Below are 15747 nucleotides of genomic sequence, written 5' to 3'. Positions count from 1 at the left end.
ATGTAGACCGACGGCACAAAGTATAGTACTAATATAATAACGCAGGATATAGTATGACATTGCCCAGAGAAGTAAATTTCTAATCCTATATAATCTATAGTTTCCCGAGCTAAAACATACGAAGTTTAGTATACTCTCATCTCGGCACTTCTTAAATACATTTCGTTTAATGTATTGACTTTACTGCCTGTTATTGATATTATTATTGTTGTTATTACAATTGTAATGTTATAATTCAATACGGCAGCAAAAGTAAAATAAAATTGAAACATCAAGTGCCAATTACTCAAGGTTGTAAGGGTCTGCTTAAGTGTAATTTTAGCTAAATTTAAATCCCTGAAAAACTTTAAGAGCCAATTTAGGGTTCCAATATCGCTAAAGACGAGTAGCTTTCAACCGAGCGATTTGATATGTACTGTTTTTTTATTGTGTATTTGATTGCTTGTTCAAATCAAAAAGTCGAATCTAAAATCAGCATTAATTAATATCTGCAATTGGAGAAGTGAAGATAGACACGTACAGCTAGAAGTATTCTTCATACAAGCCACTGGTCAAGATGCCAAAGAGCCTGTGCCAACTGATAATAATTATAATCTTCCTCCTCCTCGTTCCCTTCCGATTATTCAACAAGCGCTTGCCTACAATCCACCGTATGTAGCTAATTAATCTATGGCGAACCCGCCCTTAATGATGAATAATCTAGCACCATTTTAAATAAATCAAGTAACATTATATCAACCTAGTGCTGCTACATATACGAAGTAGTGCTACTGAAATACCTGAAAGATACTATTAAACGTAAATAATATTGCAAAGTAAGACAGTGTCTTACTTTCTTGTATTGCGGTCTGCTGAGTGAGAGTAATAGTTGCAAATTCTAGACTGTATTCAAAGATTACAGCAATATATATCGGTATTTTAACACAATTTTTATTCAATTTTGTGGCGAAAAGAGCTCAAGGACAAATAGTTATTTAATTTTTGTTAGATACTGTAATAAAATTTCGGTATTTGTTATTAATAATGTTTTATCTATAACATTAGACGTAGCTTTATGTAATGGGTAAGTGCATGGTGCTGCAACATTTACTGTATAACGGCAAATAATATTAGTGTAGCTGTTTTATAATTTGTCAACTTCCAATACCATTTAATAAAGTTTAGTCTCGATTATGAGATACTAATTAATCAACAAAATTTGATGATAGGTAAATCGTCAGTAATTATGGTCGTCAAGTGAATATATGTAAAGTATGACAAATCTGACAAGTAAATCACAGTTTTAAGTTATTAAAGGCAGTTTTAATTTTTTTACTTCAAATATGAAGTTGCAATAAAGCTAATTTCAGCGGCAGTGAACGTGTTAATCCATACTACATAAAAAGACTTTGTGTGTGACATCTATGTGTTTGTGTATATTTCAGAACATATATTAAAATTGAATTTATTTAAATTTATACTGATCACAATGCTCTAAATTACAAGTGATTGTACACTACTGTGGCAAAAAACTGTGCAACAAGATAAAGTAGTGTACGATCAATACATCAATCCCTTCAATCATGTAACAAGGAGCAATATCTACTGTATTAGGGACATTTTCCTATACTAGTATACTACTGTACATAAAGACTTACATGCCTCGTTTTTTACGTTAAACACTAATCTTAAAAAACTTCCTTTATTATACGGTATACTGCATGTATATACTCTTATACAATAATGTAGACATCCTAGTTAGTAATATTAAGGTTGAAACCTTGCAATGAATCAAAAGCTAATTTTATCTATCGCTACCTAATGAAGACAGCAGTATTTGCGAACATAGATATCTAAATTTTTGGACTTACAGTATTTATAATTTGATATCAATCATAAAACTTTAGTATAAGAATGTTACGAATTTGGCTTTTCGAACGGGTCTTAAAGACTATTATCACGACTACTCGTGTTCCCAACTGACTTACGCGACTTATCGTGGTTGGACTAACTCTCGACTACACAGATAAGTTGCCAACTGATAAGAAGTAAAATTTAAATCTTGAATAAAATGTACTTTACGGCACTGTTCGCTTTTATATTAAAATGACGATTTTTATAATTCAACACGCAATGCTACCCAATTTAGCATTTATACTAATGCTTTAATTTTCCATAATGTAATAGCATGTCTTTAGACAATTAAAACGTAATTTCTTTGTGCTTATATGATAATAGCTTGCAACAAAAGTATAGACTTTTGTTGGCGAAATAAGATTTCATATAAAAGAATTTATAAGAAAACAGTTATCATAGTTTCACTGCTGAGTGCTTTTGCTACAAAGCATCTATCGTTGATAAAATTAAATGCCAATTTTCATCCTCCTGCTGATTTTTAAATATTAGCTAACGCTAATATCGAATTGCATATATGCATATATTAGCATAGAGACGTACATTTCCTGAAATTAGTATTCGTCGCTCTTTATAAATATTGCTTCAATGAAGTTAAGAAAACTGTAGAGCATTTTCAGAAAACTCAATATACAGTAAATTTTGATTTTCTTATTTTAAAATAATTTTAAAACACCGTTTAGCTGCATGGAGAAATATCAGTAATATACAATAAATAGTTGAGACATAAATAGAGACAACAACTTACATTTATAGCTAGTGAAATATTAAACTTAAATGTTGCACATTTGTCAGTTGTTGGCGTACACTATTACGTATTGACTATTTTACTCCTTACGTTGGTAAATATATGTAATGCTGTATGTTATACTATGCACTAATACGGCACTATATCACAATACTGTTAACGCTAGCTACTATTCTATATTTTAATACTTATTTATGACTGTATTAAAGAGTATCTCAGACATAATTGTCTTCATCGAATAAAATTCTAAAGGCTTTATTACGAAGCTTAAGAATGGTAGAGCAATAATTAATTAATGCTAGAATCTGGTCTAAAGTATTCCGAGTTCAAAATGAAGTGAAATCTCTAATGTGAGCTCATCTTCGCAGTTCTCAAATACATTTCGTTGAAGCCATCTATTACCACATAATTAGCTGCAATCGAATTTGAGTCAACAAACAGAATTCTTTTCCTCAAATAGATCATCATTATCTTCTACAGTCTGAATCATTCAACTTAAAATGTTACTCCTCTTCTATTAATGTCCTGCAGTTTTCGGTGTCGGGCATCTTCACAATTACAGTATATTAAGTTACATAAATCTTATACTAGAATTCTTCAATTAGCTAATATTAGTAATCAACGATTTAAATTTTATATTAGTTAGCAATCATTTGATATTAGCAACACGATAATATATATTCTCTGTAACTTAACTATATCAAATATAGCTGTCATTATAATTACGTATGCAACGCATCACTAGAATTAAACTATGGATTCTTTCTCTGATTGCTGTTATAAAAAACTCTTCTAATTATTCGACTGTCCTTACTTACTGAACTGCACATATCACATACACTAGTTTGGATCTTCTTATATACAAGTAAAGTTGAACCCATGCTGTCGCGACTGCTAGACTAGCATCGCTAGATAATATTGTTCTTAAGGATTTATATCCTCAATTATGTATAGTATGTTAATGTAATCTTGTATCGCTGTACTGGGAAATGATAACTTGACGTTTTGCGGTTCAAATATGTTCATAAGTTAACTGAATTTTTACTGAAACAATGGTATCTCAAGAATGTCATCGCAATGTTAGATAAGACAAATTACGTATACTCATATAAATGTTAAGGCATATAAAAGGTGGAGGGGGAGTAAGCTAGGGCGGAAGGAGTAATTTATAACGTAAAAGGAGAATAGAAATCAATTTACTCTTCGTCAAAGAAAAGGACGAACTTTTTGTTGTAAGCTCAACTCAATTTCAGCTTCCCTCTATAGAAAAGAAGCTGAGTCATAAAACATACGTTTGCTATACTTTGCGTGCTGTATGTACTTATACTTTTTAGTTTATAATTACGTAAAGTATAAAACATTCAGCTACTCAATTTGAGTCTTCAGTTTCGCTTGCTATATTATTGCAAATCGCATAACAAAACCAGTACTCGAGCATAAGGTGATTATAGCCACTACAAACTTATTCAATTATATACGTTTATTAATGTTTTTACCGTAGATCTTAGAGTTTGTTAGTAAGTAGCTGTATAGTTATAGCCTAGCACCAAAATGGGTCAGGTATTCCCGACCGTAAGATTGGTTTCTCTCTGAAGTTGTCCCAGATACCGCTTTGCACTGGCCTAATTGATTGAATAATGTGATGGTAACTTAATATTAGTAAGGAATTGAAGCTATTGCCATGTTTTCTGAAACATTTCATAACAAAAATATTTACTGCTGTCAAAAATTAATTGTTTGTCAATTCATTCAAATACTTTTATTGATTTCCTATATTATTGACACAACTTGGTAGACCATTTCTTACTTACAAATATAAGCGTAGGCTGAATACTTTCTTCATAAATTAATTATTAATCCTAGATTTTTAGTATGGTATGACGTCAATTTATAGTGTGCTATGTTAAAGAGATAGCTTAAAATTTTACAATGGGATTAAAATTTAGAATTTTTGAGGTCAAAAATTTGACGGCTATTCAGATTATTATCGGAAAGATTACTCTATCGACAAAAAAAATTTCAGGACAAACTTTCGGATATTACCAGCAACGCAGCAAAATTAAGGACCTATTAGCAAAGGTTCAAAGCTTTCATTATGTAACTTTTCTTCTTATTTAGCGATATTTGCTATGTCAAAATTTAATATCAGATTATAATCACATTTTAGTGACATTTTGGTAGAAACTATTGCAAATAAATGGAAGAGAATAAAGTTCAAAAATTAGATAGAAATAGGTCTATTAATCATTTAACTCAACTAAATGAAGAAATTCCAAAGTCTAGCCATCTTAATGGCTCATCCGAGAAAACTTCTAAAGCAAATTCAGCAAATACAAATCATTCAACCGATAAATCTACTGAAATTAAATTTCAATCTATAACAGAGAAAACCTTAAAGCAATCATCAGAAACGATACTTGATTTTTCCCCAATTACTCAGCAACCCATGGTAAATTTTAATGTTTCCATTAAGGGTGTTTCTTGTTTGGACTATTCAGAATCAATCATATGGATGCCTAAATTTTCTGAAGTAGCTACATCTGCGTCTTGTACCCCTGGCTTAGAATGTCTATCACAGCTTGATCAAGTTCTAATTCATCCTATAATTGACAAACTTGAATGTAGGTATTACAATTTAAGCTGAAATAAATTCCTAACGAAACGCTAGATCCCCTGGATAGCATGCCATAATTATTTATGCCGGTCATTTCGTAGATTCAGTAGCTAAAGTTAATGCATTTCTTCAATAATTTTAAAGATTCTATAATTAGTCAAATATATGATCATCATTCAAAGGATTATCACTGGTATGTCAATATTCCGAAAGATATAAGTTATACTACCGTATTTCTGTCTCGATAACTGGTTGATATATTCAAAATTACATTATAATTATTTATCTGAATTATGGTAGAAAAATTTTTCGAGAGCTTGCAGTATTTAATGTAATTGTAGTGTAATTGAAGCTTGGCACTTTCCATGTCTTATTAAGAGAACAACATATCCGTATGACCTTCACAAAGAAAAGATTTATATCGTTTAATCTAATTCCCCATTTAGTTTTTAAGTAGATAAATTGTTTAATTCTATTATTATGTCTTAGTATTATCAGCTACTATTCAAAGTAAATACGACATCAAAAATAAAGACGGACAAATGATATTTAAAGGCATTGAGGGTAAGAAGTCTACATAATGTAAGGCGATTTTGGCTTTTCTATTAATTTTACAATGTCGGCTAAAACAAATAATTAGGTGGCCATGAAGTTAATTAAATTTAATGACTTTTTTAATAATTCAAGTTTTAGTTAAATTATACATCGAATAACTCTTATAATTACTTTCGTTTGTAGATATTTCAGCAAGTTTAATCAGATATTCTGGATATGATTGCATCGCCATCGATCTCTATGACTGCTATCAAACTAAAGTTCTTCGCATATCTCGTACTACATCCGATAATTTATGTTTTGCAACCAATTTCTACAATCTAAATATAATTAGCCCACCTGAGAATATAATTGGTGGCCTTTCACAGTAAGTTGAACGAATATCCGTAGCATTTGCAGATAAATAAATAAAATGCACTGAAATTCAATATATAATTAATTGGAAAATTAGTGGGTCTTATTCATATCTGTTAAATATTTGAAAGCATATTCAGCATGTTGCAGATCAGTTACTACAAATAATTTTTTTTAAGGTATTTTTGAGATTTACTGTAACATATGTATACAAGCAATAATTTCTATTCTTCTGATCTGCATTTTATTTAATGTGCCGAATAATGGTGTACATGAATAAAGAATATCGATATTAGGACCGAAACATATAGCTTTTATCCACAACGGCGTAAGAGTAAAGCTTATAGGTGTCGGTCGTTCGTGCTATGACGGAACTTTGTTTTCTGGAATTGCCTATAGTGTGTGTAGCAATATTTAACTTAAATTATGCTAAATTCTAACATCATTTCTATGCGTTATAAATAAATTTATTGATGTTGTAGTCAAATTAATACAGAATTGCTTAAAGAAGTAAGTAGGAAATTTTTGACTTAGTATGGTATTGTAAGACGATCAATCTAGATTCAAAAGCAATGTAACAGATGAACAATAAATTATTAAGAGAACCTTTTTAGATTTTAAACTACATGTAATATTTTAGAATATTGCGAGTAGACGTATCAGAAATAAATAACGACGGATAAAGAAGTAAAACAATAGTCTTTATTGCAGCTAGTGTTGGAAAAAAATCGCTTAATAATACGCAACAGATAAAAGATGTAATCTAGTCGAATAGCAATAGCAATAAGAAATAGATAAGGGTTGCAAGCTTGTAGCGTAAGTAGCACAATTAACGAGATAGATGCTTAAGAATTAATTTTATAATATAGGAAGAATAGTAAGAGAGTCAGATTTATAAATACGAAAGAGTGATAGGAATTACTTACTTCTATCTTAGTGTATTTCTAGGGTACAATCGAAGTAAAGTATAAATAGAATTTTGCAGAGTAAATGATTAACTATTGATCATACATGACGGAATTAATGCTACGTTGTAATGAAAATTAATTTATACTAAGAACAGACTTTATTGTATATATAAAAACGTACTCGATACGATAGCCTAATATTCTTTAATTTTTTAGATTATTCATAATGGAAATAACGTAGGTAATATTACAAAGCAAACGCCAGAAAATGGGAATCTAGTTGGCAATGTAGAAGTTAATTGTAAGTTTATTTGTGGGTAACGTTAATTTCCAAAATTAATTTCATCATTCGATCCCGACAAGTTAACTACTTTTATTTAATAACTTGTTATGAATTACAATGGCAACTATTGTTTTTCCATTACAGTTCCAATCCATTTTCATACAAGCATTAAAGCAGTAATCATTGGATTCGCTATCACATTGGTAGTAACATTATGCAGTAAACATTAGCGTATCTGCTTGAGTTATGGTATTATTTCTACATGATATTGCGTTATTGATATAATACAATTGCCTTTCAGATATACAACTTATTCTAGGTTATCAAATCTATATGAAAACTGAACATGTTCAGCTATATGTCCACAAGTTAACAAACATGTCAATCTTACATTAGCATGAATTTAGAACACTTAATAATACTATGGGTATCACCTCCTTCATGTTTGTTATATATATAAAGAATGTAAAGCATGTTATAAAACTGATGATGTTTTCTTAAAAGTGTCTTCAAATTAACAAACTTGTCTATCTGGTACAAGCCTAAATTTGGAATTCTCAGTAATGTCGTAGGCATCATTTCATTTTCCTGGTCTAGAGTCTACAATCAAACATATAATTGGAGAGGAAGATCCTAGTTATAATCAGTGAATTTCTTATTCCAATCTTTATGATAATGAATTAGAATGATATTAAATTTTACTGCCACTATATTTTACTAATATGTGAAAATACAATATCATAAAATAGTCAGAGTTCATTCGTTACAGAGTCTAATTTGAGGAGTATATGAGATTGTAACGCAACTGAATGTAATATGCAGAATTCGTAAGAAATTTTTAATAATCTCTAAACCTTTGCCAGTATTATTTTAAGGGTTTACTAGTAGTTTCTTACAAATAGGCTGCTATTAGTAAATACATTCTGCACTCCTTTTACTAAGAAAGATTTTAAGCTTTGTTATATTTAGTTGTTTATTACATAACACCGTTAATGTTAAGTAATGTAACTTTATTCGATGCGTAAACATATTAAAATTAAGCTTATTATTTAATCACAGCATCAGCTAGCAAATATAAAAAGCTTAATAAAACTATGTTTATCTATCAGTTCTATATTTCTTTTCAATATTGTTTAAATTTAAATGTATTCGTCAAGTATATAAATGAACGATATTAATAAATGACTCAATGCAATAATATAAAGCTTGCGATATGTATTCGACAGTTCGTATTTTGGGCCTTTTATAATTGGACTTTAGTCACTTAGGCTTCGACAAATTGAATGCATTGATGAAATGAAAGATTTATTACTTCAAAAATTACTTTTCATTCGTGTAACAAAAACATATGTGAGATGCGAATAGTGATAGTAATAAAAGTGTTTCATAACTATTCTATCTAATCTGAATCTAATTCTCACAGCATATTTGTCTCAAAGTAGATAGTATCTCATGAAGGCTTTATCGCAGAGTTTTAAGAATACAAGAGCGATAGTTTATAAGTAAAAACTATTTAATTTAGAGTATCCTCAGTCCGGAAGAGCGAAGTATATTCCAACCTTGTATTTGTAGTTCTTAATTGAGTAAACATAGTTTAATCGATTTACGGCAACAAATTTGTCTACAGTAAGACTTGAGTCATCAAATAGAACACTTCTCTTCAAATAGACAATCAAGAAATTTTATCGAACGAATCAATCTACTTAAAATATCCTTGCTCTTCTACTAATTTCCAATATCGTAAACGGTTAAGCATCTTTTCAATCACAATACACCCAAGTCACATAAATATTATACCATACTTAATTAACTACAGCCATTAAAAGATCGTCTTAAGAGATTATTTATAAGCTTCATTTTGTATAAATATTCGGTTCCTTCAAAAATAAGTTTAGATTAAGGTAAAATTGCTTAATGGGTTAGAATTACTAATTGAATATATTTTAAATATGCTACGTGCGCTCTCTCAACTTAATTAGTGCAATATTACCTAGCAACATAAACGTTGATCATATTCTTCCTCACTGACATTTAATACTTGATAAGTTAATTAGTAATCGTAACTACACTTCTTAATAAATCAATACTTATTCAACATCTGTATAAATACGATTTGATGGTTTATTTAGATTCCTAAAAACAAATAAATTATGTCATTTATTAGATCGATGATAGTAAAAAGTGATTTAGCGATGTCAGTAAGAAAAAAATTCGCCTTATGGATATTCAATGAACAAAAGGCTTTACGAACGAGGTAAAATCGTCACTAGGTGGTATGGTCGATGAGATTATGTAGTAAACAATTCATAAGCTGTTAGAGTTTTTAATTAACACTGCAATGTCAGATTAGATTGAGAAGATCCCTAATCTTTCGACCTACAGTATTTATAATTTGGTATTAATCATAAAACTTTAGTGTTATGTAATACAGTGTTCATGATTCGATGATTGCGACTGCAACTGTCTATTTCTTAGATTAGTAAATTGTTGTAATAGTTCCATTTGACAAATTTTCGGGTAGACAATGTGTCACAGAACAACTTTCGTGATCGTGCCTAAACTAGTCTATCTACTCTTATGGTTCCCCGACTAACTCCGGATATCATCAGTAAGGGAAAACTAACTTATTCCTATCCTATTGGAATCGAGTCAAACGATAGGTTTATGAGGATCCCCGGAGTTAGTCGGGGAAGCATAAGAGTAGATAGACTAGTTTAGGTACGATCACGAAAGTTGTTTTGTGACAATCAGCTAGATAAAAATTAGAGTCTACTTAAAGCGATTACATAACTTTCAGTATTGTTTGAATGAACCGTAGTAAATCTCGCAATCATTTAAAGTTGAAGGATACTAAGCATTACTAACTCCTAGATGATGGGCGACAGACAGCTTGATGCCATTTTCGGCGTGAGATATAACGCTTTGCACACTTTTGGCTAAAATGATTTTATATTTTCGGAATAAAGTAGTGTGAAATAATATACACAAAGCATCTGGAATGAAGTAATGCAACCTGATAAAATTGGATTACCAATGAAAGCATAGGTTGGATCTTTCCATTTCTTCGATATCAAAAATAAAGGCTAGAATCAATCTGTTTTCCAGCGCGTTAGAAAAATCAACGAAGCTAATAAATAATTATGTACGAAGTGATATCAGAAACAATATTTTAATTAATATTTTAAGCCATAATTATAATTCATAAAATGTTCGAAGAATATATTTTCTAGTTTAAATCTGTAGTAACTGTGTAATAGTCTTTTGCCATTACTATTAGCCACGTATAGTACTATTGTAATTAGCTGAGATCATTATGAAATCGAATTGGCGTTGCTAGTGATAGTGAATCAAATTTAGCCGAGATTTCTATTAGTCTAAATTATAAATTTCAACCTCATATAGATGAATGATCTTAAAAATACTATCTCATGGGGCATTTAGATTCCTAAAAAACAATTTAAGAATATGATCTTGTTACAGAAATACGTTCCCCTGTTAATAATCTAATATTGCTTACAGCTCAAACCTATACCAAGCTATATTAACTGCCTAGAGAAAATTCTTCATACTGACATGTACAAAATTTACTAGGAGCCCATTATTCCTATGCCCTATGAATATCTGGAGAAGGTATGAAAGACGAACGATTGATCCTTCGCTCAGTTCCTATTTTACTAGTATACTAGACTTTGGTCCGAGCTCAGCTAGAGCTGATCATTAGATTAGATTTTTTAAAAGTACCAGTAATTCAAAGGGATTAGGTAGTTAATACTGTGTGAGAAAGTCATTCCTCCCTCACTAAGATACTTCTAAGTTAGTTGAAGTCTACCAGAGAATATTGATTTTCAATCGATAAAGTGAAACTGTGCACTTCTGTATACGTTTAGTCAGACCTAAATTTCATAAAATATCCAGCAATTTTTACAAGATTTTTACGCTTAAAAATTTTAAATACAACATGTTGGCTGACTATTTTATAAGTTTACAATTCACGAACTCAAAATTAAGTTATTAAGAAAAAAAAGAGTAAATCTCTAATATAGCTAAAAAATAGTCAACGCTTCTTTGATCTTGTGACATTCTACAACAACTCAGTATAACCTGTTCAGGGCACAGTCAAACCCTTCTGTACGATGCTTTGCTTAGATCTACGAATTATATTGGTAAATTACTTAAAAACAGAACGTTATGTAACTTCAGCTATGGTTTTTATGTGTAGTACGAATATGTGCAAGTACATCGTTTCATCATCGCAATGATCATGTACGATTGATTCATTAAGATTAAAGTAACTGACTCTTTAATATCACAGTACAACAGAATTCCATATTAACCTGGCATATTCAACACATACTACCGTACGTTCAGCCGAAATCACCGCATAAATGCAGCTTTATTTGAAAATCGTAGTTACTAGGAAAAGTTTGGCTTAATGAACGTTATTATATTATGTCTAAATAATACTTTTACTTGTTGTTAGCGGTCTTAAATTTAACTTTATGCTGTTTTTGTATCCGTAATCAGATCTCAATCTCGGTAATATCAATAAAAGGTTATTATAAAATAGCTTTGCAACAAGATAACGTAATGCACGATCAATCAGTCGATTCTCTGAACCACGTATCAGGGAACAGTATCTACTCTTTTAAGAACACTTTTCCTATACTAGTAGACTACAAAAAGACTTAGACACCTCGTATCTTACGTTAAACACGAATCATAAGAACTAACTTTATTATACGACTTATCGTATTTATATACTCTTTTACAATAGCAAAGACATCCTAGTTAGTAATATTAGTGTTAAATGCTGATAATGAATCAAAAGCTAATTTTATCTTCTGCTACCTAATAAAGACAACAGTATTTACGAACATAGACATCGAATGACTAATACAAAATTATCAGATTACAATATGTCCTATCACGGAACATTTCTACGATAATCTACAATCTAGCATAAGTAAATTACAATCACAGTGATTTCAATTGTAAGAAGATTCTTCTCGATTCCCTAATTAAACTACTAAAACTACTAATTTCAGCAGGCGGTATATATCACCATAAAAGCTAATGCTATATTTAAATATCACATATCTACATTAGAAACTCTTCATATTAGGGTAAATCAACAAAATTATCCTAACATAGATGTTTCTACTATAATCTCGATATTACAGTGTATAACACTGTAACAAGGGTGAAGAGGAACTAATAGCTATACTAGATAAACGAAGGCCAAATATTTTAAAGTTCTCTCCCGTCAAAGAGAGGTTTTTAGTACAAAATTTTTTCCGTATTACAAACACACCCATATGACTGCTTTTGCTTGCCTATTGGTTGATGTTCGTCAACTAACAGATCGATGATACATTTACGGTACTGGTATATAGTATCTACATTTAAGTTAAAAGCCAGTTTAATAGAAAGTAACGTACGGTGACATGACATTTAGATAAATTTATAAGACTTTTATGTAATAATATCGAGCGGTACGCATACTCATTAAATTCGTGTCTAACAACAGATAACCTAACATTTCTATTTAATATATTGATTAAGCTTTTAAAAGTACTAAGGTAGCTTTCAGTAATTTTACTTTTAAATTAATTAGTGAATATTTGTACACGGATGAAAGAAAATTACTAGTTAAAGGATAAATATGCAATTAAGCATGATAAGCTGACTCTGAAGCATGACCAGCTGCTACACCTGTCCTATTTTATATGATAATTTCGTTGGAATAAATTGCAAAATCAGATTTTATTACATCCTGTAATGTATTAAAAAGGAATGCATAACTTGCAATATCTAAAATTTTTAGAGGTTAAATTGTAATTAAGACGATGCTACATATAAAGATAACTTAGACGCAATATATTCTGACAATTCAAAACCTTGATAAAATAAATTTAATGGTATGTTGAATAACACCACCAGTTTTACTAGTAATCAGTACTCCATTTTTGCGCTGATACAAAGTTTTGCTGCAAAATAACATTAGTCTGTAATGCCATTCTGATAGCTATCATCGTATTTTCTAAAAATCTGAAAGATCAACCTTATACCTTCATCATTAATGTGTCGATATATGATATTATTTCATCCTTGCAATACTATATTTTAGCATAGGTGATACAGCCCAATAATTTCATATCTATTCTAACTGCTAACTTCATTTGTAGTTTATCTTATGGAACATCCATTGTGTCAACTAATACATCAATTATAAGTCTAACTATGATAAGCATATATCGTTTAAAGTTATTTACTTCTGCTTTAACATTTCGATCAACAATAATTTCAAAGTACTCGAAAAGATTTATCTTACTGTCCTTGTTTATCAGTGTTACATTGGCTATTCCTACATTTCTTTTAGGAACTTTCAATAATCGAAAAAAAATCTGCGACATTGGTTCCCCTTTGGGATATCTTTAATACTATTTACTATTCTTATACGCTATTACTCATATATGTAATACCGGGAACAGATACGCTAAGAAATTACATGCAAACTGTAATTATCTTATCATCTCGAATATCTGATAATATTTCTACTCAGCATACTAATATATCAACAATTAATCATACACGGAGTATTATTCGAATATTTGTGATAGTAGCAGTAGCACAGATACTTTTAACTTTACCGTATGCAATATCAACCTTAATCATGGTGGCATTCAATTAAAATCAATCTGATCTCCTCTTTAGTATTTCATATTGGACAAAACTATTATTGTTGTCGTTTACCTTAAAATTCTCTGCTCTCTTAGTTAATCCGGTTGTATTCTTAATGTTTGATAAAACCATTAAAATTGCTGGACGAAACTTATGCTACCGAATCGAAAGGAGCTTTACCGTTTAATTTCGAAAGATGCTATTGTTTTAAATATATTCTGTAGACCTGCTGCTTCATTTTACTTTGGAGATATACGAAAATTTAATCTTAGATTTAATATAGCAACATTATGATGTTATTCTCAAGGTATCAAGCTGTAATTGTATTTCAATTTAAACAATTTTCGGTATTAGGATTTATCATGAATTGTTAAAGTATCCTAAAAATTTAAGCATACGTTTTCTGATCGTATCTTTCGATGATTATATGTTATGCTATTTAAATTAATATATTTACCATAATCTGTTTAAGTTTTATTAGCATATGGGGTTATTACCGCATTTATTAAAAATCCGTCATTTTAAAAAATCACTAAGGTGGTATATAAATTATTTTATCTACTAGAGTTTGATGGCATGCATTCACATTTTCCATATTATAGATCGATGATAGGATAGTATTTAGTTCTTTACTTTCGGTATCGTTAGTAAATGGTAAAAGTATTATTTGAAATAATTTATTGCATGCTGACTTTATACATGTATAGATAAGACGAAACTGACCAGTTTTAGAACTAGAGATTTCATCGATGACCAAATATCTTTGCACTTTAGGATAAGCTACGATTTACTAAATATTCCATACTTGTTCAGGACAATCGATTTATCATAAATTTATGGTTAAATAGATTTAATATTGCACTTAATGATATCATTCGCTCGGTTGATAAACAATGTTGATTATATTTATTGCGATACTGCTGACAAAGCTACTAAATGTACAGTAAATGTTGTAACAAGAAGTTAATTCAAATCACTCCAGAAAGCGCTAGCGCTTATTTACAAATTGAAACAATATAAAGCTATTTGATATGCGGTAGAAAAGTCTCTATTGAAGTACTTAATTCATTAAGACTCGATTAAAGAAAATACGTCAGCATGCTCTCATACTTACCAGATGTAACAGCTGCTATCTGCCAAATTTTAATTATTATTAACAAAAGTTGAATAGTGATAAATTTTGTTAACACTACAGCATTAGTGTGTATTAATCTTAAATACATGAATCTTGTTGTGATATTTAAATTATTGAGTAATTGGCCTGAGTAAAACTGATATTACTTATTGCGATAATTCAGATATAGCGTCAAATCAGCCTGATTTGATATCACATCGACTTGCTATAGCTATTTCAAAGGCTGCCTTGCGAAATTAGCCGGTATGTCAAATAATACTACAAGTTTTGATGGAAAGCAAACTCTCTATTTATCGATAATAGAAGGTTGCCTTTGTTTGATAATCTTCATCAGTAACTCAATTTTGATAGCTATTATTGCAACTTCTAAAAATCTGCAAGAAAGATCTTATACCTTCGTCATTAATGTGTCGATATCTGATATTATTACATCCTTTGAGTATTATATACTGTCATTTATAGTGCAACCCAATAATTCGATATCTAGTCTAACAGGGAATATCCTCTGTAAGCTTTCTTATGGAATTTCTATAATATCGACTAATACATCAATTATAAGTCTAACTATGATAAGTA

General features: G+C 30.1%; 1 protein-coding gene across 1 annotated transcript; it reads left to right on the top strand.

Annotated features, from left to right (window-relative positions):
• Nucleotides 1-4838: 4838 nt before the first annotated feature.
• Nucleotides 4839-7393, top strand: TRIADDRAFT_56036 (uncharacterized protein; the record flags this gene model as incomplete). Its single annotated transcript, XM_002112187.1, has 5 exons — nucleotides 4839-5262; nucleotides 5745-5819; nucleotides 5994-6177; nucleotides 6647-6674; nucleotides 7289-7393. The coding sequence occupies 5 exons, from the start codon at nucleotides 4839-4841 to the stop codon at nucleotides 7391-7393; spliced, it is 816 nt and encodes a 271-aa protein (XP_002112223.1).
• Between the last annotated feature and the right edge of the window lie 8354 nt (nucleotides 7394-15747).

Source organism: Trichoplax adhaerens, genomic scaffold (assembly GCF_000150275.1).
Source record: "Trichoplax adhaerens TRIADscaffold_4 genomic scaffold, whole genome shotgun sequence".
NCBI lineage: Eukaryota > Metazoa > Placozoa > Uniplacotomia > Trichoplacea > Trichoplacidae > Trichoplax > Trichoplax adhaerens.
The sequence above is the reverse complement of the archived record's forward strand: the minus strand, read 5'-3'. Positions and strand labels throughout refer to the sequence as shown.